The sequence below is a fragment of the Scardinius erythrophthalmus genome (genome assembly GCF_964197995.2).
Source record: "Scardinius erythrophthalmus genome assembly, chromosome: 2".
Lineage (NCBI taxonomy): Eukaryota > Metazoa > Chordata > Actinopteri > Cypriniformes > Leuciscidae > Scardinius > Scardinius erythrophthalmus.
Genome location: NC_138222.1, coordinates 52,083,374 through 52,102,158, shown reverse-complemented (window position 1 = coordinate 52,102,158; position 18,785 = coordinate 52,083,374). Strand labels below are relative to the sequence as shown.

General features: G+C 36.1%; 2 protein-coding genes across 2 annotated transcripts; both read right to left on the bottom strand.

The window, feature by feature from the left end:
• Positions 1-434: 434 nt before the first annotated feature.
• mespba (mesoderm posterior ba) lies at positions 435-1,517 on the bottom strand (the record flags this gene model as incomplete). Its single annotated transcript, XM_081389982.1, has 2 exons — positions 435-488; positions 759-1,517. The coding sequence occupies 2 exons, from the start codon at positions 1,515-1,517 to the stop codon at positions 435-437; spliced, it is 813 nt and encodes a 270-aa protein (XP_081246108.1).
• Positions 1,518-5,942: 4,425 nt separating this feature from the next.
• sv2ba (synaptic vesicle glycoprotein 2Ba) lies at positions 5,943-18,396 on the bottom strand (the record flags this gene model as incomplete). The annotated part of the gene is made up of 12 exons (XM_081349592.1): positions 5,943-6,126; positions 7,824-7,983; positions 9,857-10,060; positions 10,180-10,313; positions 10,905-11,069; positions 12,321-12,409; positions 12,846-12,959; positions 13,144-13,233; positions 14,443-14,576; positions 14,728-14,879; positions 15,598-15,778; positions 17,934-18,396. 12 exons carry the CDS (start codon positions 18,394-18,396, stop codon positions 5,943-5,945), a joined length of 2,070 nt encoding a protein of 689 aa, XP_081205718.1.
• Between the last annotated feature and the right edge of the window lie 389 nt (positions 18,397-18,785).

Sequence of the window (18,785 nt, the reverse complement as noted above, 5' to 3'; positions counted from 1 at the left end):
TGAAATGTGTGTGTGTGTGTGTGTGTGTGTGTGTGTGTGTGTGTGTATATATATATGCATAACACAGTAAAGTATAGCATACACATACACACAAAAACACACACACTTTTAATTAACATAATAATAAATAAAATTAAAAAATTGTAATCGACACCATTGTAGGATCTGTAAATATCCAAAAATGACAAGAACAAAAGAAACTATTTTAATAATTCATGTTTTATTATAAATACATATCAAATATAGTTTTGTATTTACAGAGAACAGACATGGATAACACATACAACTTAAATTATAAGAATATCAGGATTGACTTGGATTCACATTTATTGCTTTCACAAGATAAGATGCCAAAACATCCACATCAATTTACTGTACACAAAACAGTAGTAGGTATCATTTTTGCTTTGGATGTGACGGAGAGGTTTCTGCTGTCAGCTCCAGTAAGCTTGAGGAACAAGATGATAGCCTAAGTTTCTCCCATAAACCTGAAATAGAGAATAGAGAATTGATTTGAGACATCGCACATCTAAAAAAAAAAAAAAATACAATTCAATTTTAAACTTTAAAATTCCATTTTTAAATATTCAAATAGAAAACTTTAAGTTTTAAACTATAATAATATTTCACAATATTTCAGTTTTTAATAGAGTATAGGCCAGGTACATATTGGCCTATAATAAAAAAAATACTATTATACTACAATACATCTACAATTTAAAAATATAAATTTTTAAAGTATTATTTACTGTACATACCTGGTATGTCTGTGTTGATTGAGCACACTGTTGTGACTGGAGGAAGCCGTCTATATTTGCAGAGACGTTTTGCTCTGTTAAATGTTGCTGTGGATACTGATCCACACATTGCACTGTATGATTTGAGTTGCCCTCATACTGTCCATCCCAGTGACCGCAACTCTGTCCCGGCCCGACACAATCTCCACTGCACTGAAAATAGCCAACGATCTCTGGAGAATATGAGCAGCCGCTGGAGTCGTGCTTCCTGTGGGTCAGTTCTTCTTCACTCAGACCCAGCTGAGCTGACAGAAACGAGATGTAGCCTATGGTGAGCCGTAGCGTCTCAATCTTGGTCAGGGTTTGGCCCACGGGAGCCACGGACGGAGGCAGGTACGTCCTGAGATGGTGGAGGGCTTTGGTCAGATCCCTCATCCTCAACTTCTCCTTCTCACTGGCGTTCTGCCGTTGCTCGCTTGGGTTCTTCAACCTTAACCTGCGCTTTCTCTTGTCGACACAGGTCGATTTTACTGATTTGGAGCATGCAGGCTGGGTCAGGTGGGACGGGGAGAAGCCCTGGTCTGTCGAGACGGTGTCCGGAGAGGAAACGCTGTAGAACTCCGACTCCGAGCTTGAGTAGATCCACTGGTTCTGCTGGCTGTGGCTTGAGCTTTCCATATTGTGACTCTGAGTGTGAATGAAGGCTGGACTGAGGGCTGGAGGTTTATATGTGGGACTCAGAGGTGCGAGGTGACACCTCTGCAGGCTTACGGTAGCCATCGATGTCTCTCAGACCACAGGACTCGGCCTGGATCTGTCTGGGAAAGGCTTGGAGAGGCCACAGGAGCAGAGGTGTGAATTTTGACTCCTCTTCAAAACAACAAACCAGTGCAGCTATTCTTCCAGTGAACTGATCTTGTACATCTGACCAAACAATGTATGGTTTCTCTTTAATCTATTTGAATGCATCTATGAAATTCATCTCTGATAAATCACCAAAAAATGGGTGAAAAAAGTGTTCAATTCTATATGTGTAAAAAGCACTATCTCACATAAAAATCTGTCATAAAGCAAAAAATACAGCAATCACACCAATAAACATCTAATGTTGTTTATTTAGCAAGCATTAAATTAATGAAAAGTTACAGTAAAGGCAAAATATTTAGGCTATACTTCAAATAAATGCTGTTCTTTTTAACTTTCTATTCATTAAATATTCCTAAAAAATGCTGCATGGTTTCCACAAAAATACTGTTTTCAACATTGATACTGATACGAAAGGTTTCTTGAGCAGCAAATCAGCATATCAGAAGGATTGGATCATGTGACACTGAAGACTGAAGTAATGATCAGTTTTTGATGCAGCCTTGGTGAGCATAAGAGACTTCTTTCAAAAAAAAAAAAACATTAAAAAAATCAACCCTAAACTTTTCAACGGTAAGTAACAATGTTTCAATAGTAATTTTATATGTTTAGTTTTAGGTTAAACTAGGAAGGTAAAACATTTGAGCTGAGTCATTTGATAAATTACACTAAAGTGAGCAGTCTATTATATAGTATATTATATTTAAGATACAGTCCCAATTATCAGCCTAATAATTCAGCTAATTGTCTGTATGGGGTTGTATTTCAAAGAGCTAAGCAGAGTAACTGACCTTGATGTTTAATGATGCTTAATAAACCCCATTAGCAGATTGCACTTGAGGTGTGACATTCACACAAACTGGCGACCAGTTTTGCAGTTTAGTGGTCGAGATAGTCATTCGCTCAGTGAAGTGGGTATCATTCAGAGATTCAAAGTGAAAATGAGAAGAAAAAAATATGATTGATTTATCAGTGAAGAGTAAGAAATAACCTTTTTTTATAATTAAAATAAATATATTTATATATTTTATTTCATTTTATTAAACAAACTAATTTTATATTTTAAATAAAATTAATGTGAAAGAAGTCTCTTATGCTCACTGCATAGTTTTGATTAAAAATAGGTAAAAACAGTAATATTGTGAAATAGCCTATTACAATTCACAACTTTAAATGAATCCTTCAGAAATCCTTCTAATATTGAGCACTGACTGAGCACACGTTTAGTTTAAAGTATTTATTGAGATTACAATAGATTGGATATTATCTATTTAGATTTCTATTTAGATTTAATCGCCTATATTTTTTTGTGGAAATCCTGATACATGTTTTTTAGGGTTCTATTATTAACAGAAAGTTAAAAAGAGCGACATTTATTGGAAACAAAAATATTTTGTAGCATTATAAATGTCTTTATTGTCACCTTTATTGATTGAATGCATCATTGCTGAATAAAAGTACTAATTTATTTAACATAGAATAGCCTACACGGCGTCTCAGAATCGTGCCCTGCGTTCTTGTTGCCTGTTGCCATGTGGTTGCTAGGGTGTTCTGCATGATTGTTGATGTAAATAATAGGCGTTTACTTACTGTTATATTCCGTATGAAACTACTGGAGAGCCTTGAACGCATGTCGAAGCAGGAATGCCAGACAATTCAAAGCGCAGAAGCCCGCATGTCCCCACCCCAGTTAACACAATCTGCAGTTGATCCATAAATAACACCTGGTAGAATGTGTGTCATAGCGACGGCGTTAGTGGTCGCGAGACTGCTTGAACGTCGACGCAGAAAAATAAAGTGTGTAGCCTATGCGCCAGAGAATGAGAGAAACAAGCGTGAAGCCAAATTTACCTTTTCATGCTGTGGAAATAAACCTGAAGACAGAAAACAGCGCTGAAAATGGGCTAGGCTAACTTTTCTGTCATCTTTGCAGGACTGTGAAATGAAGAGTGTGCAAAGTAACATATTTTAGCAACTTTGTGAAAGTGAATAGCACATAACAGGCACAATACCGTCCATAAACATGAATATCTATTGGTCCAATATGCGTCAAATTACAGCGAAAATGCCATTTTCAAATCCACTTTGGAGAACGTTTTCAAAAAGCTTCGCTTTCAACAATAAAAACGCCGTCTCAGTGTGGACTGAAGGCCAAAATGGAGAGAAAAAGATGCATTTTCAAAAGAAAACATAGTCTATATAGTGTAGATAAGGCCAAAGACGCAAAAAGAAAAATCTCAACAAAAACTAAATATCAAAAGACCAGATTATGAACAATACATGAGCGGCGCCTATATTCGATACCACTTTGACTCTACGGGACTGTCCTGGATAAAAATCACACAGGGAAACTAAATCAGTCTCACCGAACAGCTTATCCATACTAGCCATAATAATGAAATTTCCAAAGATGTTATCATGTCAACCATTCTGGGGTTTTTAAATGATACAAATTAGCATTTAATAGTTTTGATTTGTTTGCCATCCTAGCTGTAATGTAACCAGGTACCATTTTCAGGATCCATTTCTTGAGAACTAATTCTCTGGTGCCCTCTGTAACCAGCACTGTGACCTCCAGGCCACCCTCTCTGTGAGAGTGAATGAGCAGCGTGTTAGATTTGGCACCTCCTCACGGCAGAAGAATGAGTGAAGCTGGCATCTGTGTGTGTATTTTCACTTTCTTCAAGTCAAACTCCCACAGAAATTCAACTAAAATATATATTCCTTGTGCTTTTTTGCAGGGGCACCATATATGATAATGCATTTGCACATTTGCCAATTTGCATGTTACCATGCTTTGATTTTAACTGTGCCCTGGTGTAGGAAAGTGAGGCTGTTCACACCATTGGTATGAAATGCGACCAGCAATTGGTTGATATAAACCAAGAAACACATTGTGCATGAATAAAACTGTCATTGCACAAGCAAATTCCTTGTATTGAATCACTGAAAGTAATGCTGATGATGGTTGCCTAAAGAAATAAATGGAGCTGTGCTAAGAGGTTAACATTATGCAGCCAAAAACAGGGTTTTATTTAGGAAATTCAAAAGAAAAAAAATGAACAGTTGCATAAAATGCACAGCAATTAATCTAGTAAATCTGGTGAAAGACTTATCTAGATTTTTGCTTCACACCTTTGCATAAATAAATGACCACCACAAGAGGTGTGACTGATTCACACGTGTGCCCTGGCCTTGTTTTCACAAGTGCCTTTCCATGTGCCCATACTCACAGAAAAGCATGGGAACTTCATCCAAGACCAAAATACTGTGGTTTTCCCATTTCAATATATTGTGGTGTGAAAGAACATGAAGCACTGAAGAGCAAAATTATAATGTTTTATTTAAATTTTATTGTTACACCATCACAAACCAGGACAAACAAAACAAAAAGGTAAACTGATCTTTTCTTATTTGAACATGAAATATAAAAAGATTTTCTTTTAGATTTCTCTTGACATAAAGCTGTTAGGAGTTGTTGTAGCATTTAATCAGTGTTTGATGTATAGATGTATAAGAGTATATTTGAATAGCCTTTTCTGTGGTCAAAAGTGGAAAAAAAAAGTAGAAAGTATAATTTGTGAGCCATACCTACATATTTAGTATTCACACACTTTTAAAACAAGGACAAATAAAATCAAAATCACATAATCTACATATTTTCTCACAGGAAATGAGCATTATACATACTTCACATATAAGTCCATTTTAAAAATGTCTATTTTCATACAAACAATGTAATTCTGATGTAGCGTGATCGTCGTCTAATGAAAGGCATGAAAAATAATAGTTGAAAAGATGGGAATCCAAGAACGTAAGAATTAAAACACAGTGGAAATGCAAGTGTATAATGTCAAATAAATATATACCACAGTAGTTAACAAATACAACACAACAAAAACTAGCTGATGACCAAAAGTTGGTGAGCGGGTGAAGTTGGAGATGCAAAACTCAATTTTTACATATTAAATAAAAGTAAAATGCAGAGATCTCATTAAAAGATTGAATTTAAAGTCAAAGTTATTATTTGTTCCAATATAAAAAAGGGAATTTGATATCACTACTCGCCTCTAAATCATTTTGTAGCAAAGATATTGCCCCATATTTCCACATTTTGGATTTCTTACTCAAAATACAGCCACTGTGAACAACATAAACACCTACATCTTTTAAAGTAATACTATGAAAGTACGGTAATACTACAGTACAGTGGTTCTAACATAACACTGTTTCAGCTTCACATGATTCAGCCCTTTTCCTGTCAGTGTTCATCAGTCTAAGCTTGCGGTCATCCAGTGTTCAGCTGGACCAAACGCTGAGGCCTTGAGGAGTTTGGCTTTTTCATTGAAGAATGACCTCCCGAGTCTCAGGTAGCTTAAATGCTAGCAGTCCTCCGCACACTAGCGCTGAGAAGGACAGGAAGATCGGGATAATCTTGGTGATGCCGATACACTTGCCAAAGATGAATGTGCTAAGGATAGCTGCCAGTTTACACGTGCCATTCAGCACACCAAAAGCTGTGGCTCTGAGGAAACAAGAGATGGATTAAGTATGGAAGAATAAGTTCATACTTTACACTCTTAAAAACAAAGGTTCCAAAAGGGGGTTTTCGCAGTCATGCCATTGAGGAACTATTTGTGGTTCCCCAAAGAACCTTTCAGGGATTCGTTATTAAAAGACCTATGTTTTTCTTAATTTATTTAATCTTTTCCTTGATAAAGAACCTTTTGTGAAATGATAAAGTTCTATGGAAGCTTCTTTATAGAATTTCTGTGCCAATAAACAACCTTTTGCTGTCGTAATCTTTAATCAAATTCTGAAAAGTTACTTCCGGTCTGGAATGGCGTTCCTTCTCTGATGATGTAGGTTTGACGGCTTGGGTTGGGAAACGCTTAACCACTCCCCTCAAACCGTTAGTCTGTTATGAGCGAGAGATGGAGAGGAGGAGTGCTAGAGTAAAACCCTGCCCTCTGTTCAATATTCCTTTTCACTGGGAAATACGTCACAACACTGGAGAAAAGTCGTTTGCAACTTCCGGTTCACGCGGACTTTAATTTTTGGGTGAACTAACCCTTTAAGATATAATAACATATTGAGCATACTTTTATATCTTACAATATTTTATATATTTCTCTTAATTTCATTTGCCTCAAATACATATTGCGTCAGCTCAAACAAAGGTCTATTGCTAAAAGTACAAATATGTTGCTTTAAATGTTGACAACAGTAGCATAAGGATTTAAGTTATCTAAATAAATATTAAAAAAAGATTTACACTACTATTCAATTTTGAAGGAAATTAATACTTTAATTCATTAAGGATGCATTAAATTGATCAAAAATGACAGTAAAGATATTAATAATGTTACAAAAGATTTCCGTTTTAGAGGGGTGGTATATTGCCCTTTTCACAAGATGTAAAATAAGTCTTTGATGTCCCCAGAGTGTGTATGTGAAGTTTTAGCTCAAAATACCCCACAGATATTTTTATATAGCATGTTAAAGTTGTCACTTTTTGAGGGTGAGCAAAAACACACCTTTTTTGTGTCTGTCCCTTTAAATGCAAATGAGCTGCTGCTCCCGACACAGTGAGCTTGTGAGCTCTTCAAGAGCTCGTGTCCTTTTACCTCACACAGACATGCACTGAAAATTTCTAAAACATTTAGCCTTTTATGTTCAAACCGGAGTTAGACAATGATGGAGAGACTCAAAAAGAAGTGACAACATGGAGAAGCAACAGGACATTTCTGAATGGTTAGTTGATGAATTTATGTAGCTTATGTGTAGTTATCTTCTAGTCATTGATTAGCATATTCGGTCATGATAAATTGAATTCCCGGGGGCGGGGTTTATGTAAATTTCAGGGTTAGTGATGTAGGAATGTTGTGTAGTCCCTTCCAGCCATTTGTTGTAGTCCTTAAAAAACGATTTCTGTAAAAGGAAATATCTCCCTTTGCTTTAAACTTTGAGCGTTGTAACTTTGCAGATGTCGTTTATGCTCAAACAGCAGCATTACACACTAACTAAAATTAAAAAATTGAAATCATAATCAACCACCCCTTTAAATAACTGCTTTTGACCTTTTTATTCATCAAAGAATCCTGAAAAAACATTTCACAGATTCAACGAAAATGTTAAGCAAATGTAAAAAAGTTGAAAAGCCTCTGCCTTATATTAATTCTACTTATCAGAGATGTCTTTTGTTGATGGATCTTTTTGTACCTTTTCGAGGCAGGAAAGAGCTCCACAGTGATGACCTCGATGCCATTCCAAGCTGCCGCGCTGGCTGCGAAGTACAGGCACTGGAACAGGACGACAGCCCACTGACTGAAGCACAGCAGCAGGAAGAACGTGCAGACAGCGGAGCCTAACATGGATGCCGCTGCAAACAAAGATAAAAAAGGAGAATTCATTTACATACTATCAACACTTTGAAAGTTATTGATAAAGCCGTAACTGTTACAGTGCTCCTATTATGCTATTTTAAAGGTTCCTAACTTTGTTTTGGAGGTCTCCTACAATAGAAACCAAAATCATCCAAAATCAATATCACTTTAATTTTCTTATAATATACATTGCACATCTTCTCTATTCTCACAGTGTCTGAAACGGCTCGATAAAAGATTCAGTCTATAAACTTCTCCTTTCTGAGAGCCTACTCTGCTCTGATTGGTCAGATGGCCCAGTCTGTTCTGATTGGTCTATCGCTTACAGCAGAGGTGGACAGTAACAAAGTACTGTTTAAAGGACAGTAACATTTACTTGAGTACTGTACTTAAGTACACTTTTTGAGTATATGTACTTTACTTGAGTATTATTTTTTCTGGAAACTTTTTACTTTAACTTCACTACATTTGAAAGACAAATACCGTACTTTTTACTCCACTACAATTCAGTCAAGGTCCTTGAGTAGAAAGTAACATCAGTCAGTGGATGATTTTGGTTGCAGAGGTTGCATTTTGGTTGGAAATGAAATTCGGGTTGATGTCAGAACCCTGCATCTGATTGACACCAGAACCTGACGTCAGATTGACGTTGGATATTGATTGAAAATAAAAGTCAGGTTGACGTCAGAACCCGACTGATGTTGGTTTCTGACGTCAACCCTATTTTCATTTTCAACCACAATACAACGTCTGTCCAATGTTGGAGATCAATGTCAATCTGCCATTGGATTCTGACATAAACCTGATTTTCATTTTCAACGTTGGGTTTGGTTTTCTAAATGCGAATTTTGTCAATTTTTTGGAGCACACTAGATTATAGATAACAGTAAGGCTAACATATTCATACTAAAAGCCAAAAAACTTTAAATAGGGCAATATTTGAGGGAACAGCCATTTGGGTGTCCGAAACCATTGTGGACGTTAGTTATTGAGTGCACTTATTCAATCTCATATTCAATCCCACTACTGGAACTGTGTTCTAGAAATAAATTTGATATTGATATGAGAGTAGGTATGCAGGCATAGATTCAGAGGCATAAGGTACTTTAAGTATTACATACAACAATGCAACAATAATAAAACAATGCATTGACATTGACTTTTTACTTTTGATACTTAAAAACGAGTACTTCTGTACTTTTACTTAAGTAAAAATAGGTCTTTACAACTTTTACTTATAACGGAGTAATATTTGACCAGTAGTATCACTCAAGTAAGGAAGTTGTGTACTTCGTCCACCTCTGGCTTACAATGTGTATATTGAAAACGAAACGCCCATTACCATATCTGAATTTCAACTCTGGATCTTCTTCAACGCTCGATACACAGTGATACGAACTGTAAAGATGGTGTTGGTTTTACTGTATCAACTCTAGTGCGAGTCCTCCTTCTTTTGAAATGCATGCAAAGTAGATCCGCAGCACAGAAAACAGCATTTTCTCAGCATGTCGACAATACGAACCAAACTCTTCCCGTCTCAGCTATAACTACAGTGTTTGAGGGCGGGGCAAAGTCGACATTGTTCACGGGCAGCCAATGAAGACCATAGGCTGGCATTATGCAAATTTGTTACAAACCTACGTAGATATGTTACGGAAGTGAGACTGGAATTGCTGATGACTCATTTCAGGCAGTTCAGAATTGCTTCTTTCATGTAGGAGACAATAACTTTGTGGTGAACTTTGATCTTTAAAACTTTGCAGACATTTTACATTCACAAACAGCTCTATCACACACTGCATTAAAGGTAAAATTCGAAAAAGCATAATTGGGGCACTTTAATATAAGCTACTGCATGTAACCACTCACCTATAATTTTAATTCTTCCTATTTTATCCATTAATAGACCTGCTACGATGTTGCCAGGTATCACAGATAAACTGCCCAGGAAGCAGACTAGATAGATCACGATGTCATTTTCCTCTTGGAAATTTAGATGGCAGCCTTTTTTGGGGTGCAAAAAAGTGGTATTTTCCAGCTTACAGTTAAAAAACTTGGAATCTTTCCACAGGTCTGTAAGGAACAAGACAAAAATATAGGAAAATGACCATTAATGAAAGGAAAACCCAACTAATCATTCAAAAATCTAATAGGATGAAGGTTAGTATATGAAGTAAATATGAATTGCATACCAGTATTGTAGAAGACTGTGTTTTTAATGGTGCAGTTCTCAAAGAAGGTCTCAGTTGATCTGATGTCCTCAAAATAACAGTTCTCAAACAGGGATTCCTCAAACTTCACGTTTCTTATTTCTATGTTGATAAAACTGTGTGTAAAGTAAATACAACTGACTGCTCAACCAATACACAACCGTGCAAAAGTTTGGGGTCAGTATACATACATTTTTAATTAATGCTTTATTCATTTATACTGTTACTGAAGATATCGATTTTAAATAAATGCTGTTTATTTGAAAATTATATTCATCAGAGAACCCTTAAACAAATTATCATGGTTTTCAATATTTATAATAATAAAAAATGTTTCTTGAGCAGCAAATCAGAATGATTTCTGAAGGATCATGTGACACTGAAGACCGGAGTATTGATGCTGAAAATTCAGCTTTGCATCACAGGAATAAATTACATAAAAAAAAAAAAAAATAGAAAACAGTAGAAAACTATTTCACAATATTACTGTTTTAACTGTAATTTTGATCAAATAAATGCAGCCTCGGTGAGCATAAGAGTCTTTCACATTATTTCAAAATTAAAAAATCTTAATCTTTGAACAATATGTACCTGCATTAGTCCTTTATTCTATAAAACATCATACTTTATATACAGAGACAGAGGGACAGTTAAGCTGATAATCTGACATTGTACTATTATGTAAGTGAATAATGAAGTAAATGTACCTGTCATGGATATACTCTCCCTCTTTGTGGACCTGATTTTGCAGAGTGAAGTTAAAATGAAAGCGTTCCACTTTCTCACGATGGAAGGTCTTGACGTTGGTCTCGTACTCCTCAAACTGGAGGTACTTGATCTGGTCAGGAAACCACGCTCCCAGGCCATAATAGCTGTGTAGTGGAAGATTGATTAATACTATTATTTAGTACTGAGTTGAGATCATTATATACATGCTCCATACATAATGGCGACTTAGTATACTGCCTCCTAAAATTTCCTCATTAGGCAGCATTTAATGTAATTTTAATTTAAAAGTTAATTCCACAATGCACATGTAGTCAAAAGAAAAAAAGAAATGAAGGTCCATTGTGATGGCTGAACCAAGAAAAATCTTGATTGTCGAAACTGTTGAATTTATTTTTTAAATATACTTAAAACTCGTTCTACATAGAAAATATCTCTAAATAAATAATGTATTAATTAAGTGAGTGCTATGCAATTAGGCATAAACATATAGGCACAAACGTTAACCGTTCTTTTTAAGCGAACGGTTAACCACAAACTCGTTCGTTAAATTCGTTCTTTTTTTTGTGTGTGAAAGAATTCTGTGAACATTTTGTGAACATTCAATTTATCAAGCATGACAACACAGACATTCATAATGCTAACACATATTTATTTCAAATGAATGCTGTTCTTTTGAACTTTTAATTCCTCAAAAATCCTGAAAAACACTTCCACACTTTAAGTAGCACAACAATTTTCAACGGTTTCTTGAGCAGCAAATCAGCATATTAGAATGATTTCTGGAGGATCATGTGACACTGAAGCCTTGAGTAATGATGCTGAAAATTCAGCTTTGCCATTAAATAAATAAATAAATAAATAGATTTTCTAAATAAATAGAAATGTTATACTTTTATTTAAATTTGATTGATCAAATAAATGCAGCCTTGGTGAGCTTAAGAGACTGACGTGTATTAATATAAATTCTCAAATATTGTTTAAAATAATTAAATATTGTTTAAAATAATTAAAGAGGTCTAATGCAGATCACTCTATGTACCAGAGAGCAACATAGTGTCGGCCCAGATCTGGTACATGTGGATTCAACGCGTACCAGATGTGGGACGGATCTGGGTCGATACTATGTTGCTGTCCGGGTAGAGTGTAACCCCACCGGTTTTCGAACCGGCATCACTGGTTCAGTATGGCATCACGATGTAGACTGTAGCCTCTAGCGCCAATCGCTAGTCCACCTCTTGAGGCTAGGGGAGTGAGGTTTACCCACACAGCTCTTTACCCGTTACAAGAGTCCATCACTCATGAGATTATGACCAGGATAGGCAACATAGAGAGTATGCTGCAAGAAGCTCAAAAAAGCAGCAAAATTTGAAGCTTCTCTATCAAGAGCTGCTCACCTGAAGGACATCGTAAACCACACAATGGCAATGAACAAACTATGGAGTCTGAGATTAGGTGCAGCCAGTGACATCATGTTCTTCATGACCTTTTGGAGAACAAACGAAACAATCACTTCATTTGTGTTAGCAAAACAAGAATCTTAAGATCCAATCTGCAAATGAAAAATTGCACAAATGTTATTAAATTACTATTTTTCTATTTTCTGAACAAAATGTAGGTGGTGCTTGCCATGCAAGGGTGGTTGCCAGGAGTTTGCTATGCAGCTGCAAACGTGTTTTAAGTGTTTTTAATGATTTTTATTGCACGTTTCAATCTTTTTATCATTTGCCAGACAAAAACTGTAATTCCACTCGCTTAGAAAGGTAACCTCACAGCTCTCCTCAACAAGCTTCACACTTTTAGCGATCATTCAGGTCTGAAGCTCAAATGATGCAGGACGAGAAAGAAGATGGTGGCAGATACTGATTGTACTATAAACTGTAAAAAGGATAAACCTCTGGAGTTGGATTATGTTAGCGTACCTGTTTAACCAGGGTCAGGTGTCTGACCATGAATCTCTGAAAGGCAGTTCCAGTTTCACTCTGAATCTCTATGAACTCGTCATCTTGTGTTTCAGGTATTTTAAGCTGCGTAACCTGAAAGAGAATATATTTCATAGTTAAGACCATGTAAGATGAGCCATTTATCAAGTTTCGCCAATGCATTTACTAATAAGTTCAAAACTTTACTCAGTAAACTCATCACAGATGCAGATCTAGGGTTAATTCTGCTGCTTTGCTGTTATTTAGTGGTATAGAAGTTTAAAATGGACAGCTTTACTTGAAACACTCTTTCTGGCTCTCCCTTTGCCCTCCAGTTGGTGTCATGGACTTGCCGCAAGACCATCCAGGCCTCATCGTGTCTTGCAGACTGAAATAAAAAAAAGAGACAATGTTATTTTAGTTTTTATAAAAAAAATTTTTTTTTTTATCTTCAATGTTAATTTTAGTTTCATTTTCAGTCATTTTGTAATGTGCTTTTATCATTTTATTACTTTATATTTTTAAATATTGCCATTTAGGTTTAATATATTTTTATATGTGTTTCAGTTTTAGTTAGTTTAACTAATTTTATTGCCAAGGCAACATTTCAAATTTTTTCAACTAATATTTATATTTTATTTTACTTACAGTGTATTTCAATTAACAGAAATGCTTTTAATAGTTTTAGTTAATGATAATAACCCAGAAGGGGAGATCATTCATTTGGTGTAGCACTAGGTGTCTGTCAACTACATTTTATACAATAAAGAATAGTAATTTATGCCTTAACGGTGCAGTAAGCAATTTCTGAGAAACGCTTTGGAAAGCGGATCAGACCGAGCAGCACAACACACTTGTAGCCAATCAGCAGTAGGGGGCGTGTCCATTCATGATGGGGGAGGAGAAGAGTGAGCAAAAGGGAAATTTGAAGAAAGACTGTAGAAAGAGAGGTGGCTGAGAGACATTACAAAAGAGAAAAGGTCAGACGAATATTACTGGAAAAAAGAGGGGTTATGATTAGGTAAGAGCTTGAGGACCTTCGTTTATATTAGAAAAGCTTTCCAGCACTGGAGGGAACGATGCGGTAAAGCCTGAAAACGGATCCTGATGTTATTGTTGCTCCACACATGAGTAACACTGGTTTTGCTATGTTTCACAGAACCAAGCCATGCTGTTCTTGTAATGTTATCTCGAGTAACAGAACAGTTTTGAGTGTCTTTGTTTGTCTGGAGCTGGTGTGCTGTTCGTCATCTTCGCAAAAATTTATTTAGCTTCACTTCTGCTCAATAACGAGACTTCCACTCTTGCATTGTGAGTTTGTGCATTTTAGAGGTGGAGCAATGAAGGGCGGAGGGGAGTATGGGTTGATTTCAAATATCAACAGCATTCAACAAGGATTCTCGAAAATCGCTTACTGCACCTTTAAAATGCAATATTTTCCACAATATGCCTATTTACAGTATAAAAAGAAATATCTATAAAATTCTGAATTTTGAGAAGAGAAAAACAAACTAAATAAATAAATAATGTATTTTATTGTTTTTATTTATAGATAAAGCAGCATGCTCTACTAGTAAACTATCGTACACAATATTACCTCCAGGAGGAAACGGGGACTTTCTGGCATGAACACAAGCCCAGCGAGAGCAGCCACAGAGGGAAGGAAACAAACCAGCACAAACACCCTCCAACTGTGGAACTGGAACTCTGTCCCCATACTGAAACCCCAGCCTGCAACAAAAAAACAACCCAAACTCTCAGAAACCTGGATCTTGAAATCTCCAACAACTTCCAGACAACTAATATTGTTTCATAAAGTCTGCTCTTACACGTGTAGTAATTGCCATTATTAGAAACATTGTAAGGATTTACGATGAATTACCATAATGTGGGATGATTCCCCATGCGGTGAAGGAAGCGTACAGTCCTCCGAGCATCCAGAACAAACACAGCCAGCTGAGATGTTCTCCTCTCTTATCTATCTGCAGGAACTCAGCAAAGTACGTGTACACAACAGGGATTGATCCTCCGATCCTGCAGGAGATCATCAGAAACTGTTTCTTGAGATCATTTATTGGACAGATAAAATACAGTTCCACCATAAAGCCAGTAAGTGGTTCCATCAGTTAATTAAGATGCAATATGCAACCATTAGACTCTGGTAAATGTGTCTATGTAAAAAATGTGAAATATGAAATCATACAAGAACTATACACTACCGTTCAAAAGTTAGGTCAGTTCGATTCTTTTTTATAGAAATTAATACTTTTTTTTTGGCAAGGATGCATTTAACTGATCAAAAGTAAATGGCAGTAAATACATTTATGATGTTACGAAAAATTTATATTTCAAATAAATGCTGTTCTTTTGAACTTTCTATTCATCAAATAATCATGAAAAGATGTATCATGGTTTGCACAAACATATTAAGCAGCACAACTGTTTTCAATATTAATATTAATAAGAAATGTTTGTGTAGCAAATAAGAATGATTTCAGAAGGATCATGTGAAACTGAAGATTGGAGTGATAATGCTGAAAATTCAGCTTTCCCAGCAATAAATAGCCAGTTTTAAATTGTAATAATATTTCCCAATATTACAGTTTTTACTGTATTTTTGATTCATTAAATGCAGTCCTAGTGAACACAAGAGACATCTTTCAGAAACATAAAACAATCTTACTGACCCCAGACTTTTTGAACGATAGTGTAGATGTATAAATAAATTCCTGCTGCTTTCTGTGAGTCTCACCCAATTCCCGAGCAGAGCCTGAAGAAGATAAAGAAGCCGTAGCTCTGAGCGAAACAAGACAGGAAGGAGAAGATGCAGTTGATGGCCAGTGCGTAGAGTAAACACTGTCGTCTGCCCAGTTTATCAGCCAGACCCCCCCACACGACAGCACCGATCATCATGCCCACGTACACTATTAAACCTGAACACAGAGACAAAACACAGAGCCAGACAGTTAGATGCTGAGGAAGAATAACACGACATATAATAGTAAAACTATCTGCTACTTCTGCAACATTTAAAAAACAAATATTGCAGGCAACAGTTTCCAGCATTTCCAGCAAAAAGGTCATTTACAAACATTATATTGTTAATTCAAATTCAAGTTAATGCTTTATAAAGACTCAGGCCTCATTCACTTTCATTATACTGAAAAAGTCTCCTTTAAGTCTACAGGATATTCTTCAGTGTGTGTGTGTGTGTGTGTGTGTGTGTGTGTGTGTGTCGCAGAATAAAGAAGGTCATATGGGTTTGGAACGATATGAGGATGAATAAATTATTTTAATTCTGACAGAATTTTAATTGTGGGTGAAATACCCTTTTAAAAGTCACCTTGAAATCAAAATTGACTATTCTTTTTTTATGGAATATTGCAGTATTTATTATAAACGATTTAGCTGTGCACATCATTTTTTTTTAAATTCATGTGCCCTCATTATCTTTAATCAAAATAACTTCCCCTCCCTCTCGCAGCGACATCTCTTCTCTTCTCTGATGATGTGTTTACTGGCATGAGGGCGGGACAACCTGTCACTCACATGAGATCCAATAGCAAACCGCAACCATCCAATCAAATCCCTATGGACAAAGTCAAGTCCTGCCCTACGTTTTTTCTTGTTCAGGAAGCTGTTTCCCTCGGATATATGTCACATTGGGTTGGGGAACAAAGAAATATCACAACTTCAGTTTCATGTCGACTTTAAGGTACAGTATAGCTATTTGTTAGTTTGGAGAAATGAATTGTGATCTTTATCACAATCAAGTGGATCATTTTTAACAGAAGCATCAGAATATTAAACAACATCCCATCTATGTCTCTCTCTTGCCTTCATCAGTGCTTTGCCACACACACACACACACACACACACACACACACACACACACACACACACACACACACACACACACACACTGTCACACACAGCTAATTAGCTGTGATAAGTGATTATCAGGCACGTGGCAGGGATTGTGAACCTCGACGTGGATTACACACCACTAGACAGCGGCAACTTTCATCCCTCACTAAAACTTTTCCTGCTTCTCCCTCACTATTGCATGCAATCTAGGAAATATTCTCATTTAAACTGTGCTCTCACTCTGTCACAGGACTATTTAAAAATAGCATTAAATCTCTCACGTTCAAGTCTCTTATGCTTAAGGCTGCATGCATTTAATTAAAAATACAGTAAATACAATTTAGAAGAAATGTTTTCTATTTGAATAGATTTTAAAATGTAATTTATTCTTGTGATGCAATGCTGAATTTTCAGCATCATTACTCTAGTCTTCAGAGTCACATGATCCTTCAGAAATCATCTATATATAAATCTTATTATCAATGTTGAAAGCATTGAAAACATATGCATTTTAAGGACTATTTGATGAATGGATAATTTAACAAGAACAGCACTTATTTGAACAATATTTATGTCTTTACTGTCACTTTTAATGTATCCTAGCTGAATAAAAGTATATATATATATATATATATATATATATATATATATATATATATATATATATATATATCTATATCATCTTACTGTCCCCAAACTTTTAAAATGGAATAGTAACACGTGTAATAGTAATAATACTCCTTGCAAAACATAATAATAATTATAACAACAATAATAATAATATATTTCATTAATAAAAAATTAACAGGAAAATGAATAAATAATAGCTTAATAATAATAATATAAAAAGATTATTGAAATTGAATAAGAAATTAGATGGAAAAAATAGTATTCCATTTGTGGAATAACATTTTACTTTTTAAATTATGCATGTATCAAGGTAAAACGGTTTAGGATGTTGAGACATGTTGTCTCTCTGGGACATCTAGGAGCACCACAGTGTAGATCTTTCTTCTTCAAAAGCATGTAAAGATAATTTATTTTTGCTATTATTTCCCAGCCCAAATATAAATACAGGTAACTTCACATTTAGTTTTTAGTTCTGAAAACTTTGTGTTGAACCACATTAAAAATAGTCTAATTCTTTGACAGGGCTTTCTTATAAACAAAGTCTTATCAAATAGATTTTTGTCTGATTCTGAACCCCACTCCTTCACTCACCCAGCATGCCCTTGTCAGCATTTGACAGGCACATGTCCTTCTCAGCACTGGGCAGGGCGAAACTCACAACGAAGCACTCCACGCCATCAGCCATCAGGGCCAGACCCAGCACCGTGAAGAGGGTCCACTGGAAGCGTCCGTGCCCGCAGTCTTCCATGATGCTCTCGTATTGCTCTGGCAACGTTTCCTCTTCGACCTCAGCTGCCATCCTGGCCTTCGCACGGGCCTCCCTCCGTGCGGCTCTCCGTGCCTCCTTGATCTCGTCCGGGTGAGGGATGCCTTGGTACTCTCCCTCATACATCTGCTCATCTTCATCATGCCCCTCGGTGGCATCACTAGCAGCATCATCCTCCTCCCTAGGAGGGAAGTCTGTCTGATAAGGGTAAGTGTACTGTCCTCCTTCTCCATATGTGGGATACGTTTCTCCCGGCTGGTTTATGTTGTTTTGGTAAGGGTCATCCATTTTGGCTTGAATTTCTTATATATATATATATATATTCTTGGAAGCAAAAATAGCTAAATTAACATATTCCTCAGAAATCTCTTGGAGTCTCTGGTGACAGTTCCAAATCCAAAAAGGTCTTAAATAAAATAAATTGCACCTCAGGTAAGTTAAGGCCTCAATATTTATGATAGCAATGAGTTATTTCCCTTTGATTGGTTCTACACAAGGCCACATGCTGCACCTGAAATAAAAAGAACATCAGTCAGAAAAAGTTATTGTTTTTAATCAACCTTATTCATGGTTTAATTGTAGCCTACATGAATGAAAACGAGGCTGGGAGGTAAATGCAATTTAATTGCATTGGTTTTTCTTTTTTTTTTTAAATCTTACAAAAGGTGTTTACACAC